The sequence below is a fragment of the Sminthopsis crassicaudata genome, chromosome 2 (genome assembly GCF_048593235.1).
Source record: "Sminthopsis crassicaudata isolate SCR6 chromosome 2, ASM4859323v1, whole genome shotgun sequence".
NCBI lineage: Eukaryota > Metazoa > Chordata > Mammalia > Dasyuromorphia > Dasyuridae > Sminthopsis > Sminthopsis crassicaudata.
This window is the reverse complement of record NC_133618.1, coordinates 449,806,145-449,822,179: the sequence shown is the minus strand read 5'-3', so window position 1 is coordinate 449,822,179 and position 16,035 is coordinate 449,806,145. Positions and strand designations below refer to the sequence as shown.

The 16,035-nt window shown below is 36.6% G+C and overlaps 1 protein-coding gene across 1 annotated transcript in view; it reads right to left on the bottom strand.

Annotated features, from left to right (window-relative positions):
* Positions 1 to 11,206, bottom strand: part of LOC141557279 (bactericidal permeability-increasing protein-like) — a 40,922-nt gene extending 29,716 nt beyond the window's left edge. The window contains exons 1-3 of the mRNA XM_074292717.1: positions 11,002 to 11,206; positions 5,310 to 5,400; positions 1,070 to 1,192 (exon numbers count right to left, since the gene is read on the bottom strand). Of these exons, the coding sequence (XP_074148818.1) occupies positions 1,070 to 1,192; positions 5,310 to 5,400; positions 11,002 to 11,197 (410 nt within the window). The 5' untranslated portion in view covers positions 11,198 to 11,206. The remainder of the gene's footprint in view (positions 1 to 1,069; positions 1,193 to 5,309; positions 5,401 to 11,001) is intronic.
* Between the last annotated feature and the right edge of the window lie 4,829 nt (positions 11,207 to 16,035).

Here is a 16,035-nt window from a genome sequence, read left to right as displayed (position 1 = left end):
GGAAGTTGAAACTTGGTCATTAAAGGCAAAAGCCTTGAATTCAGATCTGACTGTGAATCCAGAACTTTTTTTCATAGCACTTTACTTATCCTTCAATAAAGCAAAGTAATTTGTTCAAAGTTATATAACAAAATGATCCTGAGTCCTGCCCTACTCTTTGGAATGGCCACAATCCCCACACTCCTTGGAGGAGGCTGCATTCACTAGTAATTTCAGTTGAAATTCTGAACCTATGGATCAAATTTCTGAGCTTCTCTTCCCAGTCATTATTCAATAAAATTTAAGCCAGTAACAGCAAAATTAAGATGGTGCTTAACAAAACCATGAGTTCCAATGATGGTATTTATTGAGTGAACTTGAGCAAATCCTGGATTACCCCCTCGTCCCTTTCTAGTTCTTCTTAGATCTTACATTCTCTATCACACTTTGTTCTAAGTACTCTGAGGTTCGGTAACTCTGGCAACCTTCCAGTTCTTCCCACAAAATGCTCCACCACTCAACCCCCTTCATTTTTACTGGCGGTCTCCAAGTCTGGAATTCTTTCTCTTTTCATCTCTGCTTCCTGGCTTCCCTGACTTCTTTCAAGTTCTAGCTAAAATCCCATTTTCTACAAGAAACCTTTCCCAATTTTCCTTATGCTAGTACCTTCCATCTATTGCTTATCTCTAGTTTCTTCTGTAGATAGTTTCTTTGTAATAGTTATTTGCATATAATCTTCCCCCTTAGACTGTGTGATCCTTGAGATCATGGGCTGTTTGCTTTGTTTTGTTTTTTATGGGAAGATGGATGGAGAGAGCCGGAGAAGACTTACTGTGATCCTTAGTAGTTAGGATTAGTCAATGGGCATTGCCTCAGTCATACTGAAACCTGATAAAGACCCTTGCATACACAGTTATTGTGAAGGTCACATCCAAAAACAGATAGGAAATTAACTTTGAAAAGTTATTAATACAAGTTTTATTACTGAGACAAAGGAAAGAATAGAATTTGAAACCCTTCAGAAACAGGGCCAGGGAATTACAACTACAGTCAAGGGAGACACTAAAATGATCCCAAAGAAACAACTTACTTGTACTTATCATTACTCCACTTTCCCGTGATGTGGATCAAGACATTGGTGAGGGACAATTTAGGGCCTTCAGGCATCATCAGAACACGGGATCGGGGCAACAGGAACTTAGTGAACGCCATTCTGCAAGAGAAAGCAAAGGAGAAAAGGCTCTTTGAGCCCTTAAAGGGCTCTATGGAAGGACTCAGAAAATGATCTACAGTGTCTGAAGTTGAGTTGATTTGACAGTGCATTGGGCAAAAGGGAGGCTGCATAAAACAATGGGAAGACACTGGTTCTAGAGGCAGAGGCCTTAGGCTTGGATTCTAGCTCTGCCCTTGCTTTCTGTGTCACTTCACCCAAGATCCTTCAGTTGTCTCAGCTTAAGAGTGTGAAGGGAGTGGATTAGAACAGGGCTTCTTAAATTTTTCCCATTAACAACCCCTTTTCACCTGAAAAATTTTTGTGATCACAGGTATATAAGTAAACAAAACAGGTATACAAATCAAACATTTACTGATAATAAATCATAATTTCATGGCCCCCACATTCAATTATGCAACTCCACACAGGGTTGCAACCCAATTTAATAAGCTTCAGACTGGATGATCTCATAATCTCTAATGGTTTCATTGGTGGGTTGGTTGTTGTTCTTCATTCTAGAAGAGGATCAAAATGACATCACTGTGTTAGAGTAGAGGTACAGTGTGTCCAGCTGTGCCTGATCAAACCAATATGAGTTCAGAAGGCTCTAGCCCAGGTTGGGCAGAAATAATCCATATATTTGGAAGAAATGGCTTGAATGCCATACAAGTATAGGATAAATTTAAGCCAGAAGGGCAAGTAGAGGTCTTCTAGCCAGCTCAGTGCTGAGGATCCCTATGGATATATTGATTTTGAAAACTTTAACATTATTTATGTTCTATTGTATTTTTATTTATTTTGTTAAGTATTTCCTAATTACATTGTACTCTTATTCAAAAGGCATATATCTTATAGCTTTCATCTAATTCAAGCTTCTCATTTTATAGATGGGTTGCTAAGGCCCAAACTGGGAAAGGGACAACACAGATCAGAACAGAACAAGATCTCACACCCAAGTCTTTTGACTCCTAATTCCGTGCTCTTTCCATTTTAACATGCCATTTCTCTAATATCTTCTGGAACAATTTGACTTCATTGTAAAATTATTCACACTTGTGTTGTTATTGATCCATATAACTCAATTTCATTATAACATTGTGGAAGTCCGTTCTGACATTCTTCATCTGTCTACCTACCCCAACTGGTATATACTTGTGTTTTGGGGTATACTACTTTTGCTTTGGATGATTGATTATCCTATTTATTCACCACTATTTGCTCTCACAGTTGGAAAGAAGTCCAATGTAATGGCAATTTCTCCAGTCCTTACAATAACTTGCTTTCTATAGCTTGCCACTCTTCCCTTTCTCCCAAATAATCTCCCCTATTTCTTTTTTCTATCTCTTGCTAATGGAACAGTATTTAGCAGAGAGAGAGAATGCTGCAATACTCATCTTTCTGAATTCAAATTTAGCTTCAGTCACTTACTAGCTGTGTGGCCCTGAGCAAGTCACTTGTTGCCTCAGTTCCTCATCTATTTAATAGAGAGAAGTATCTCTGTCAAAAAAAAACCTTAGGGGCAGCTAGGTGGTGCAGTGGATAGAGCACCAGGCCTGAATTCAGGAGGACCCAAGTTCAAATCTGGTCTCAGACACTTAACACTTCCTAGCTGTGTGACCCTGGGCAAGTCACTTAACCCCAGCCTCCGGGGGGGGGGGGGAGGAGGAAAAATAAATAAATAAAAATTTAAAAATTAAAAAATAAAAACCTTCAAATGAGGTCATATAGACTCAGGCAGGCACAAATGAACAGCAGCAGTACAGTTAAAAGAGGTCAGTCCCTTCTTTTATGGAGTGGTAGCTCACTCAATCATTCCAGGTGACACCAGAAGGTGGCAGGAGAGAGAGATTCTGTAATCACAAGCCTAGCAGCAACAAAGAGCATCACTCAACAGTGACTACATGAGAGCAGCACGGAACGATACTTGGCAGATACTATGTGACACATCAATCAAAAGTAGCAAAATGACATCCTCAGAAGACAGCAGCCGGTCTGCAACATCAGAGCTGTGAGCTGCCACGCCACACACGCAGCATGTGTGGGTCCCTCTACATGTGTTCCCTGGCCACACGGGCTCTCTGTGTGGGGGCTTCTCCACACCTCTCTCAAAGCAGATCTACGCCTCCCACTGAAAATGTGTATATCTGTGGGTAATTATGCTCCGGGATTAAGGGAGAAGTGCTCTCTTGCCATTTAAATATCATATATTTCACATTTGTTTTGAACTAATTGTGTCCCCTTTCTGATGTAAAAGCAAATATGCTTTTGGGATTATGACTTAAGATTTTGAGTAGATTTAGACCTAAAGAGTGTCTTGAATTTGGGGTAATTTATGGAGAAAGGATTACAAGTGACGACGGCTCTCCAGATGCTCCATTAATATTCTATGACTCTAGGAATAGAATAGAATCTTAGATTCTTTGGCTCTAATATAAGAAAGCCTCAGCTAATATAGCCACAAAAAACAAAGAATTTAACTACAAAATATAAAATAATTGTGGCATTTAATTGTAAAATATGCATCTGTGTCCTGATCTCTTTATAAAATATAAACTTTTCTCTGGGTTAAGAGACTAACAAAATAACTGCCTTAAAAAGCAAATTAATTACACCTCTGGGGATTTTAAATGGTTAAACCCCAAATGAATTTCAACAGTTTTGAGTCTGAGAGTTAGAGGAATTGCAACCTGGGAGCTCCCTATGAAGGAAATCCCTGAATGTATGACAAACATAACCAACATTACCCATGTTGTAGATTTGAAGGGGAAGTGACAGAGTAAACAGAGTGAACGGATACACAGAAACTTATGATTTCAGAGACATAAACTCCAGAATGACATAGATACCATGAGACAGTCACCTGAAGGAGAAAGTAGCTTCAAGAAGCTGTCTGTCCCTGACAATTGAGAGTCAAACTAGACAGTTCTTTTAATGATGGCAAAGAATTTGAAGGGATATGCATTAACTGGAGAATGGATAAACACATTGTAGCAAATAAGGAGAATAATAGAATAAGCAGAATGCTAGTTATTCTAGAATAAAATAATATTATTGAGCTATAAGAAATGATGAAGGGAATGGTTTCAGAGAAATTGAAAAATTGGGGAAGATTTCATGAATTGATAAAAAGTAAAGTGAGCAAAATAATTTATACAATAACAATATTGCAAAGACAACTTCGAAAGACTTGGGTACTCAGTTCAACACAATAACCAACTGCAAATTTGAAAGGCTCATAATGAAAGATGCTATCCATTTCTATAGAGCAGGTTGATGGACTTGGAATGCAAATTGAAGGTTCTTATTTTTAAAAAATCTTTTTTGAAAATGATTAATGTGAGAATTTATATTTCTTTGTCATACATATTTGTGATAGGCTTTGTTTTGCTTGATTTCACTATAGGTTAAGGAGAGATGAGAGAGAGAGAGAATTCAGAACTGATAGTGAAATAAAATTCAGTTTTTAGAAAAGGGCATCAAGCTATGAGATGAGTAGTTCCTGGGAACCCAGAGTGAGGAGTCTATAAAGAGAAAAAAAAACTTCTAGGACTTATAGTATATGTAACACACATGTATACGACATATGTATATCATTACCATTGTAGCATGAATTTGAATCCCTGGGAAAGTACATCCTACATTTATGTGGAGAGAGTTTTGTAAACACTGTTCTTGCTATGCCATTTGACAAATGTTTTTGTTAAGAGCTAAATGAATGGGGTGACTAGGTGGTGCAGTGGATAGAAAACCATCCTCGAAGTCAGGAGGACCAGAGTTCAGATCTGATCTCAGACACTTAACATTTCCAGCTGTGTGACCCTGGGCAAGTCACTTAACCCCAATTGCCTCAGGAAAAAAAAGGAGCTAAATCAGTATACTGGCTGAAAGCACATGGTTCTGACCTCATACACTCTAATATTAGGAACATAATCCCTAGGAGTTACCCTTAGAACCTGAAGTAGCAATTACCTCTGGGGGCATGACATGAGTTCAAGAGCAATTATAAAGAGTAGTCCTATAGGGGTTTTACACTAAAATTACATTATTTAAAGATGATAGAATTCTGTGAATCAAGAATTCTATGGATCCAAGATTCCAAGGATTGAGTTGACCTTACCTGATGAGTTCATGCTTCCCTATCCCCAGTTGAATTGGCAAATTGATCTTCATCAGCTCCTTCTGTAGTAAAACTGCTCCTTCCTTTGAAACTGAAGGAACAAAAAGCAGGGGAGGTTAGTAGTCACAACATTACCATGTAACATATGTGAGTGGATTGGAACATGTGATTATTCAATCTGAAAGCGAATAAAATTTTATTCCCAAAACCAGCTTTCAACTACACAGAGAAGGAATCTAAATATCGTATACAATATGATTCAAAGAGGTCCTGCCCCCAAATGTCTACTGGTATAGTAAAAAGGACAGGGAGTACTTGGGTTTAAATCCAGCCTTTGATACTTGGTACATGTCTGACCTGAGGCACATCAATTTAACCATTTTCAACTGTAAATTTAGGGTGACTAGATGCCCTCTGAAGTCCTTTTAGTTATTGTTTGGCATTCAGTCAAGTCCAATTCTTCATCATCTTATGGACCATACCATCCATGGGATTTTCTCGGCAAAGAATCTGCAATGGTTTGCCATTTCCTTCTCCAGTGAATTAAGGCAAATAGAGGATATTGCCCAAGAACTCGTTCTTTTTTAATATTTTTTCTTATAGCTTTTTATTTATAAGATATATGCATGGGTAATTTTTCAGCATTGACAATTGCAAAACCTTTTGTTCCAATTTTCTCCTCCTTCTCCCCACCCCCTCCCCCAGATGGCAGGTTGACCAATACATGTTAAATATGTTAAAGTATATGTTCAATATATGTATACATATCCATGTAGTTATTTTGCTGTACAAGAAGAATCAGACTTTGAAATAGTGTACAATTAACCTGTAAAGGAAATAAAAAAATCAGGCAGACAAAAATAGAGGGATTGGGAATTCTATGTAGTGGTTCACACTCGTTTCCCAGGGTTCTTTCACTGGGTGTATGTAGCTGGTTCAATTCATCACTGCTCTATTGGAACTGATTTGGTTCATCTCATTGTTGAAGATGCCTCATCCATCAGAACTGATCATCATATAGTATTGTTGTTGAAGTATATAATGATCTCCTGGTCCTGTTCATTTCACTCAGCATCAGTTGATGTAAGTCTCTCCAAGCCTCTCTGTATTCCTCCTGCTGGTCATTTCTTACAGAACAATAATATTCCATAACATTCATATACCACAATTTATTCAGCTATTTTCCAATTGAGGGGCATCCACTCAGTTTTCAGTTTCTGGCCACTATAAAGGGGGCTGACACAAACAGTTTTGCACAGGTCCCTTTCCCTTCTTTAGTATTTCTTTGGGATATAAGCCCAGTAGCAGCACTGCTGGATCAAAGGATATGCACAGTTTGATAACTTTTTGAGCATAGTTCTAAATCACTCTCCAGAATGGCTGGATGTATTCACAATTCCATCAACAATGTATCAGTGTCCCAGTTTTCCCAATCCCCTCCAACATTGTGCATTATCTTTCCCTGTCATTCTAACCAATCTGACAGGTGTGTAGTGGTATCTCAGAGTTGTCTTAATTTGCATTTCTCTGATTAATAATGACTTGGAGAATCTTTTCATGTGGCTAGAAATAGTTTCAATTTCATCATCTGAGAATTGTCTGTTCATATCCTTTGACCATTCATCAATTGGAGAAGGGCTTGATTTCTTATAAATTTGAGTCAATTCTCTATATATTTTGGAAATGAGGCCTTTATCAGAATCTTTGACTGTAAAAATGTTTTCCCAGTTTATTGCTTCCGTTCTAATCTTGTCTGCATTAAACTCATGTTCTTGACTCCAGGATCAGCACCCACTCCACTGAGCCACTGTCCCCAAAGTCCTTTCTAGCTCTTCATATATGAGTCTCCGGATTTAAGCTATGGAGGCTACATGCAAATGTAAATATAATACCTCAAAGGAATGGCACATTATCATGTTATCATCCATTAGGACATAGGCATGAACTCATTAAGTTTAATAAATTCAGTTACTTAATAAGGGATGATCTGAGGGATAGACAAATAGTGATGGCACTAGTGATCCTAGAAGACCAGGAAGGAGGGCAGAAACCCTGTTAGTACTCTGCAAGAAGGAAGCTTCTCCCTTGCTTTGTTCTCACTTCTTGAGCACAGATTGTGAAGTGGCACAGAGGGAATAAAAGGCAATGTGGCTTTTTTAAATGGACTAATTACTCATTAGAGACAATTGAGATGACTAAATTCTCTATCTAGAGAAAGTGCTTCTAAATATGAAGGAAGATCAACAGAATCAGAATTGAGTTGGTGTGCTTCCTGATTTGTAAGGATGATTTCCTTTATATGGAAATTTTGTAAGGAGTAACAAATTCCTGAGGCAGGAATGAGGAGAGAAAGCATTTAGCTAGGTCTAATGTGTAACTGAGCAGTCTCTTGACATTGGTTCCTATCAATTATGGAGGTTAACTCTGTATGGATCTGAGCAAATCATAGATCTTCATTTCCTTTGCTGTACCATGTGGTATCAAGTATCTCTCTCTCAAACTCTTTTCAGCTATGAGGTTCCATATTATGAGTCTTTTCTAGTTCTGAAATTCTATGAATTTCTTAGTCTATGGCTTTTGGGGGAAGGCTAATAAGGAAGCAGAGCTATTCATCAGTGAAATTTCATCTTTTGGGAAGTCACCTAACTTCTTACACAGCCTCTATGATGTGATTACTCTGGGAGAAGAATATTTCTAAGGTGGAAAACTCAACTTAAAGCCTCTCTCCTCTGTGCAGCCCTCACAGTTTTTCCTTGCCCACTAGGAGCACTTCTCTTCTTTAGATTTCTCCTGTATATATTATCTGTCCTTTTCATCAGTCATGTGCTTACCCAGAATATCAAAGTTAAGAAGGAATTTACAGGTCATCTTATCCAGAGCTTTCATTTTATCAGTGAGAAAATTGAAGCCCAAAAAAGTAAGCTAACAGTTCTATAATGACCTGTTGTAAGCATCTCTCTGTTACAAAGAAGTAACTCTCTAAGTTACAAAATCCAGCTGTATCAGTAAAAGTATCCTCAGCTGAGAGTTCCCTTTATCATGCCATCTGCATTCAGAAAGAGAACTATGAAGATTGAATATAAATCCACACATGCTATCTTCACTTCTTTTTTTCTGGGGTTTTTTCCCCTCTCTTATGGTTTTTCCTTTTTGCTCCAATTTTTCTCTCTCAAATTGATTCATTCAGAAATGTGTATTTTACAAGTTAATATACACGTATAACCTGAATAAAATAAAATTCTGTCAGCCTTGCTGGAAAAAGAGAGAAAGAGAGAGAGAGAGAGAGAGAGAGAGAGAGAGAGAGAGAGAGAGAGAGAGAGAGAGAGAGAGAGAGAGAGAGAATGAGAGTTATCTTTACCAATGTAATCATAGACTTCACATTCTAATTATTGGTGGCAAAGCCTGGATTTGAATCCAGTTTCCCTAACATGTTTCTCTACTACTTCTTCCCCTTTTGACATTTCTTTTACTATTGCATCTGTTATTTAATCTTTGGATCAATATTTAACTTTGTGTTTACTTCCATCTCATTTTCTGAACTAGATTTTAAGGTCAAATTCTCTGAGATCAGGAATCCAGATCCTTTACTACTTTGCATCCCCTATGATAGGGTTCTGCTTGTACCTCATAGACAATGATCTATTAAATTCATTCAACAAGTATCTATTAAAAAGTTACTATACATATTATACTATACTATACTATACTATACTATACTTACTATACTATACTATATTATACTATACACATACTATACTATACATACACAAAAATGAGACAGTCCCTGCCCTTAGGAAGGTTATATTTGATAAAATATGTACACATTAAAGTCTTTGCAAAATAAATGCAAGACCATTCCAGATTGGGAGATACTTGCGGCTGAAGAAGGGAGGAAAAGATGTTACGAGAACATCTCATATAGGAGGTGGAACTTAAACCAAGTTTTGAAGGAAATTAAGGCTTTTAAGATATAAAGATAAGGAGGGAGGAAGTTCATTTTATGCATTGCAAAGTTAGAGAGATAGTTAAAAGTCTTCTGTAAATAATAGCAAGAAGGCCAGTCAGTGGACCATAGAGTAAATGAAGTAATGAATAATAACTCTGAAAAGGCTCTCAGACCCATGTTGTGACTAGCTTTAAATGCCAAAGGAATTTTCATTTTATTTTATCCTAGTGGTAATAGGTAACTACTAGAGCTCATTTAGTAGATTAATTTATTGACAGCTAGGTGATAAGTGGATATAGCACCAGGACAGGAATCAGGAGGACTTCAGTTCAAATCTATGTGATCTTAAGCAAGTCATTTAACCTTAGTTTCCTTAATTATAAAATGGAAACAACAATAAGACCTACTTTGAAAAATTGATGTCAGGATTAAATGAAATAATATTCGTAAAGTGCTTGCTTAGCACAGTGCCTGTCATGTACCAAAGGTACAATGTAAACACTAGTTCTTATTAATAACAGTGGTGTGATATGGTCAGGCTTGTGCTTTGGGAATATAATTTAGGCAACTACACAGTGAATAAATGGGAGAGGGGAGAAACTAATTAGGGAGCTGTTATAATGCTAGAAATGAGAAAAGGCTGAATTAGAGAGTATAGAGAAGAGAATGGATTCAAGAGATGTTGAAGTAGAATTGACTTGATTTGTCAACTGATTACATCTTCAGTGCAGGTGTTGAGGATGGGATAGTCTTGTTCTCAACAGAAATAAGTTTAAAAGTTTAAAAGAAGGATAGAATTTTGTGGCAAAAGAAAATAAGTCTGTTATGGAGAAGATGAGTGTGAGCTAAGGGATATTTCCCTGGAAATGTCAAAGAAGTAGATGGTAATGAAGAACTGGAGGTCAGGAGAGACACTGGAGTTAACTAGAGAGAATGGGACATCCACACTGTTCTGAATCTGTGGGATCTAATGAAGGCATGAGAATGGAAGAGAGAATGGAGACAGAAAAGAAGGTACAGGACAAGGTCTTGGAGGACACTAAGTGGAGATTTGAATGGTGATCCAGTAAAAAAGTCTGAGGAGTGATCAGACAAAAGGAAGGAAGACCAGGAATTAAGCTTTTCTTAGATTGCTCAATTTATTATAGAGTCACTTGAAATTCTGTTTATGTTTATATTGTACACAGATGGTTTTTGAGAAAGAAACCTCCAATTTGGACTTTAGATATGATACTTATTATGTATATAACTTGTGAGGAATCATTTAATCTTTCTGAAACTCAGTTTCTTTACCGGATAAATGAAAGAGTTGGACAAGATCATCTCCCAGATATTTTCTGGCTCTAAATATTCTAATTTTCATAGTAAAAAACATGATTAGAAGCCACCATGTTTTGATTCTCAGTACACGTTTTTTTTTCCAAAACACTGAAATAATTCATACTTTTGCCCAGGGCCAACCTCCCTCTACTTCTGGGACTTTGAGGCCCAGAAAAAGAGACAGATAGACAGAGACTGAGACAGAGAGACAGAGATAGAGGGGGAAAAAAGAGAAGGGAAGGAGGGAGGGATGAAGAGAGGGAGAAAAGGGGAAAAAAGAGATTGAAGGGGGAAAAAGAGACAGAGAAACAGATAGAGGAGAGGCAGAGACAGAGACAAAGAGAGATAGAGTGGGGAAGAGAGAGAGACAGAGAGAGAAACAGAGACAGAGAGAGAAGGAGAGAGAATCTATTACCTGTCCCTTACCATGGTTTAGGCCTTTCTGGGTGAGCCTGATCACCACACCTGGATTCTCATTCCCCTCCAGAGCCACTCCCATTGCTGCCATCAATATCAGCCTGACCCACATCTTCTGAGGCATTCTGCTCTTGGGATGTCTTTGTGCTCTTGGGGCGTTCTGTACTAATGTATACTGTCTCTGACAACTTTCCAGGACTGTCATTTGAAAGTGAGCAGTGCCTTTATAGCTGAGCAATAATAGGCAATGGGGGAAGGGGGAAAGAATTCTAAACAATGAAAAAAAGGAGGGCAAGACTTGAAAATTGCTCCAAGTCTCTTCTTTAAGAGAAAGGTTTAATCATTAACATAAAATTTGGGGAAGTTAGCAGCAAGGTTTTGATTTCTTAGAGTCTGAATACTAGACTGACAGTTTGAGATCACCTTTTAATAGTTTAATCTAAGAGGTATGGGAGCAATGTCAGGGTCCTATTTCTGCCCTCCTCAGCACCAGTATTATGAACTAAATAAGTGATTATGGAAATGAATTTATTCTACTATCCTCACCTCCATCCTTTGCACAGAGCATCCCTGGTCCTGTGCTTAACCCCCATAGTGGAACATAAAATCTCCAAACTTAAAGGAATCTTATAGAACATTAAATGTCAAAGCTGAAAGTTTACAAATCACCTTCCTCCTGGACTGTTGTGATAGTCTTCTAATCAATCTCTTTGCATTCAATTTTTCCTCCTCTCCATATATTTATTATTCAGTTGACAAAGTGATATTCCTAATGTACAGGTTCCCATCAAAGAAACTTCAGGATGCTATTTTGCCTTTAGGATAAACTACAACTTCCTCAGTTTAAATTTGATAGCCCTTCATAATTTGGTTTCAGTTTATCTTTCCAGGCTGATTTTACATTATTGTCTCACACTCTGTTTCAACCAAATTGACCTATTTTACTGTCTCTCTACCTGACATTACTACTTTCCACTCTGCCTCAGCCCAAACTGACTCTCATGCCTGAAACAATAAACCTCTAAAAAACTCAAGACTTCTTCTAAGGCTTTGGGGCACAAATGCTACCTTCTCAAAGAGAGAATTTCTCAGTTCTTCCAGTTAATTTTCTTACCTTATGTATCATGCTTTTTATTTGTATCAGTCAAGTAGAATATTACATATATATATACATATTTATATAATTATAGTGCTGCATAAGAAAAATCAGATGAAAAGGGGAAAAATGAGAAAAAAACAAAATGCAAGCAAACAACAATAAAAAGAATGAAAATGCTATGTTGTGATCCACCCTCAGTTCCCACAGTCCTCTTCATGGTTCTCTTCATCACAAGGTCATTGGAACTGGCCTGAATCATCTTATTGTTGAAAAGAGCCACATCCATCAGAATTGATTTTCATATAATCTTCTTGTTGCCGTGTACAATGACTTCCTGTTTCTGCTCATTTCACTTAGCATCAGTTCATGTAAGTCTCTTTGAAGGCCTCTTTGAAATCATCCTGCTGATCACTTCTTATAAAACAATATGGAACATTACTTTCTGAGGGCCAAAATAACTCTACTTTTGTCTACAGAGTGCCTAGCAGATAGAATAAATGCTTGTTGATTGATTGATTAATTGAAGTCATATCTTTATTTGCAAATAACAAAAAAAATTAGGAAGAAAGGAAATTACTTGCTGAAGGTCACTCAATGAATTCATAAATTAGTTTACAATTTTCTTTTTCTTTTCTTACTCTATCTGGTTTATATATCAAGACTATATCTATATCATTTAAAAGATCCCTTGCTATTTAACAATTATTTGAATGTTTGATGGAATTCACTTATAAACCCATCTGGTCTGGATATTTTTCTTTGGGAGTTCATTTACAGACTGTTCAATTTAACATTCTCTCTACCCTATGAAAGAGAAGTAATGGATTTAGGATCCAGAATAAAATATGTGTGTATATACATATGTGCATACATATATTTATATATACATATATATATATACATACAGGTACATGCATTTTTTAATTCAGTCAATGAGAGAAACTTTTTTGCTCAATTATGTTTATTTGTTACAAGCAGTTTGTTTTTCTTTTTTCTTTTTTTCCCCAATAGGGTGAAGAATGGGAGGGTAGGAAAAAAACATATTTTGGTTAATTTTTCAAAAGGCTTTGAGAGATATGAGGTTGTAGAATGCTACATGCATGTAAATATCATGTTTCAAATAAAATGTTTTGTGCACATATTTTCAAATTTGAAACAGAGAAGAGCTAAAAATTACAAGAATTACACTAAGAGAAAATTACAGAAAATAATCTCTCTAGACTTTTCTCTATAAAATCAAGAGAACAATGCATCATGGATTCAAAGTTGAAAAAGGCCTTTGAGATCAATAGTTGGGAGATGTCAAACACCCTGAGTCTGGCCAAATTCAGGCCCTGAGACTCTAGAGTACCCCCAATAAAATTAAAATATAATTAGGAAATATTTAAACCAATAAAAATAAATCAACAAAAGCAATAAAAATACACTATAGCATAGATAATGTTACATTTAAAACTTAAGTTGGGGCAGCTAGATGGTACAATGCCTAGAACACCAAACTTGAAATTAGAATCATCTGAATTAAAATCCAGCTTCAGATACTTAGCACTTCCTAGTCGTGTGACCCTAGGTACCAAAAGTTAAAGAAATTTACTTGCCTAATGTCACTTTCACATATCACATAAGTGACAAAGCTGGTATTTGAACCCAGGTCCTCAAGACTCTCAAATCTACTACCCTTTTCATTGAACCATTCATCTGATAGGATTTGACCAATTTCCTTCTAGCTCTTAAATTCTGTGAATCTATAAATATATGAAATTGTTGAGATTTTAAATTGTCAATGGAAAAATCATTGTAATCAAGTAGAATCATTATATGAAGACACCAAAGCATGAAGAATCATCAAAAGCATGTACAAAGTGGCCCTATTTTGCATATAATTTAAGAACATCTTAAGCTGATACAACTAAAAATATTAATCGTGATGTTTTTACATTACCCACATTTCCCAAGTACTCCTCTTCCTCTTCCAGAGAGACAACTTTTTTATACAAAAAGGGGAAAATCATCAAAACTAACCAACAATCCAAGCAAATATCTTATATAATGTTCTTCACCCATAATCCCCTCAGCTCTACAACCAAGATAAGGAGGTCCCTTCTTGTAGCTCTTTTCTGGAAAAAAAGCTTGATTTTTATAATTTTAATTCATTCAATTTTCAATTGTTTTGTCTTTGGAGTTTGTTTGTTTTTTTTTCCCCCTTCCCAAATTCCAGAAGTAGCTAAGTGGCCCAATGGTTAGAGCTGGGCCTGGAGTCAGGAAGAACAGAGTTCAAATTCAGTCTTAAATATTTAACAGCTATATAACTCTGAGCAAGTCATTTAATGACTATCAGCTTCAATTTCTTCAGCTGTAAAATGTGAATAATAGCAGTACCTACCTTTCAGAGTTGTGAGAATCATATGAAATAATATTTGCTGAAGCACTTAACAGTGCCTGGCACATAGTAGGCATGCTTATTTCCTTCCTTCCACTTCAATATCAATGTGTTTCCAACTGATTGAATTTTATTTTCTCCCTTACTCTCTTTGTCACTCAGATTAAGCTTAGTGTCATGGAAAAACCATATGACTTGGAGTCCAAGGACCAGGGTTGTCAAGCCCTGGCTTTTGATAATCACCGATTATGTTTACTGTGGGTGAGGCACTTAACATCTCAGATTCTAAATCTCTACCTCTGTGAATATAACCCCTGGCTCCTAGGGTGTGTAAGGAAAGTGCTTGGTAAACCTTAAAAGCCTAAAGAAAAGTGAGCCTGCAACCAACCCCAGTATTAGCTGTAATTCTTCTCCTTCTACCATATCTTTCCAGTTCACCATTTGGTTTTTTTTGTTTGTTTGTTTGTTTTAATTTTAAAATTATAATAATTTTTGACAGTACATATGCATGAGTAATTTTTTACAGCATTATCCCTTATACTCACTTCTTTTCCAAATTTTCCCCTCCCTCCCTCTCCCCCCTCCCCTAGATGACAGGCAATCCCATACATGTTAAATGTATTATATCCTAGATACAATATATGTGTGCAGAACCGAATTTCTTGTTGCACAGGAAGAATTGGATTCAGAAGGTATAAGTAACCTGGGTAGAAAGACAATAGTGCAAACAGTTTACACTCATTTCTCAGTGTTCTTTCTCTGGGTGTAGCTGATTTCTGTCCATCATTGATCAACTGGAGCTGAATTAGATCTTCTCTATGTTGAAGATATCCCCTTCAATCAGAATACATCTTTATAAGTTATCATTGTTGAAGTGTATAATGATCTCCGGGTTCTGTTCATTTCACTCAGCATCAGTTGATGTAAGTCTTTCCAAGCCTCTCTGTATGCTTCCTGCTGATCACTTCTTACAGAGCAATAATATTCCATACCAGTTCACCATTTGTAACATCCTGTTGTTCTTCTCCATTTCTACTACTACCATCTTAATTCAGACTTTTTCACACTTATGCTTAACCTTTGCAACAGCCCAAACTATCTCCAGATTATCAATTTGAAGGGAGAATACAAGAAACACTGAAGAAAGAAGAAGAGGAACTAGTGAAGGAATAAGAAAAGGATTAATCAGAGAAAATAGAGGCACAAAATAGGGAAGTAAAAGGAGAAAGAGCTTATCTAATAGGTATGTGAAACATTCAAGGTGCAAGACATCCCAATCATTCCCCCTCATTTAATAAATATAGAGGTGGGGTAGTTGGCATAAGATCACACAGACAATATCTGAAAAGGAAGAAGGAAGGAGAAAACTGTCTACATATATCCACCAATCTAACTAACCATAAGAAATTTTAAGTAGTTTCAATGTAGAAAGAATAGTTGTAGAGATACCTGATAATACACAAGATATAAAATTTTAAAAATAAAAAGTTGTAATAGTACCAAAGTTTATGGCCTTAGATATCTTTACACAGATGCACAAAGTCTGTATAGTGAGCAAGGTGAA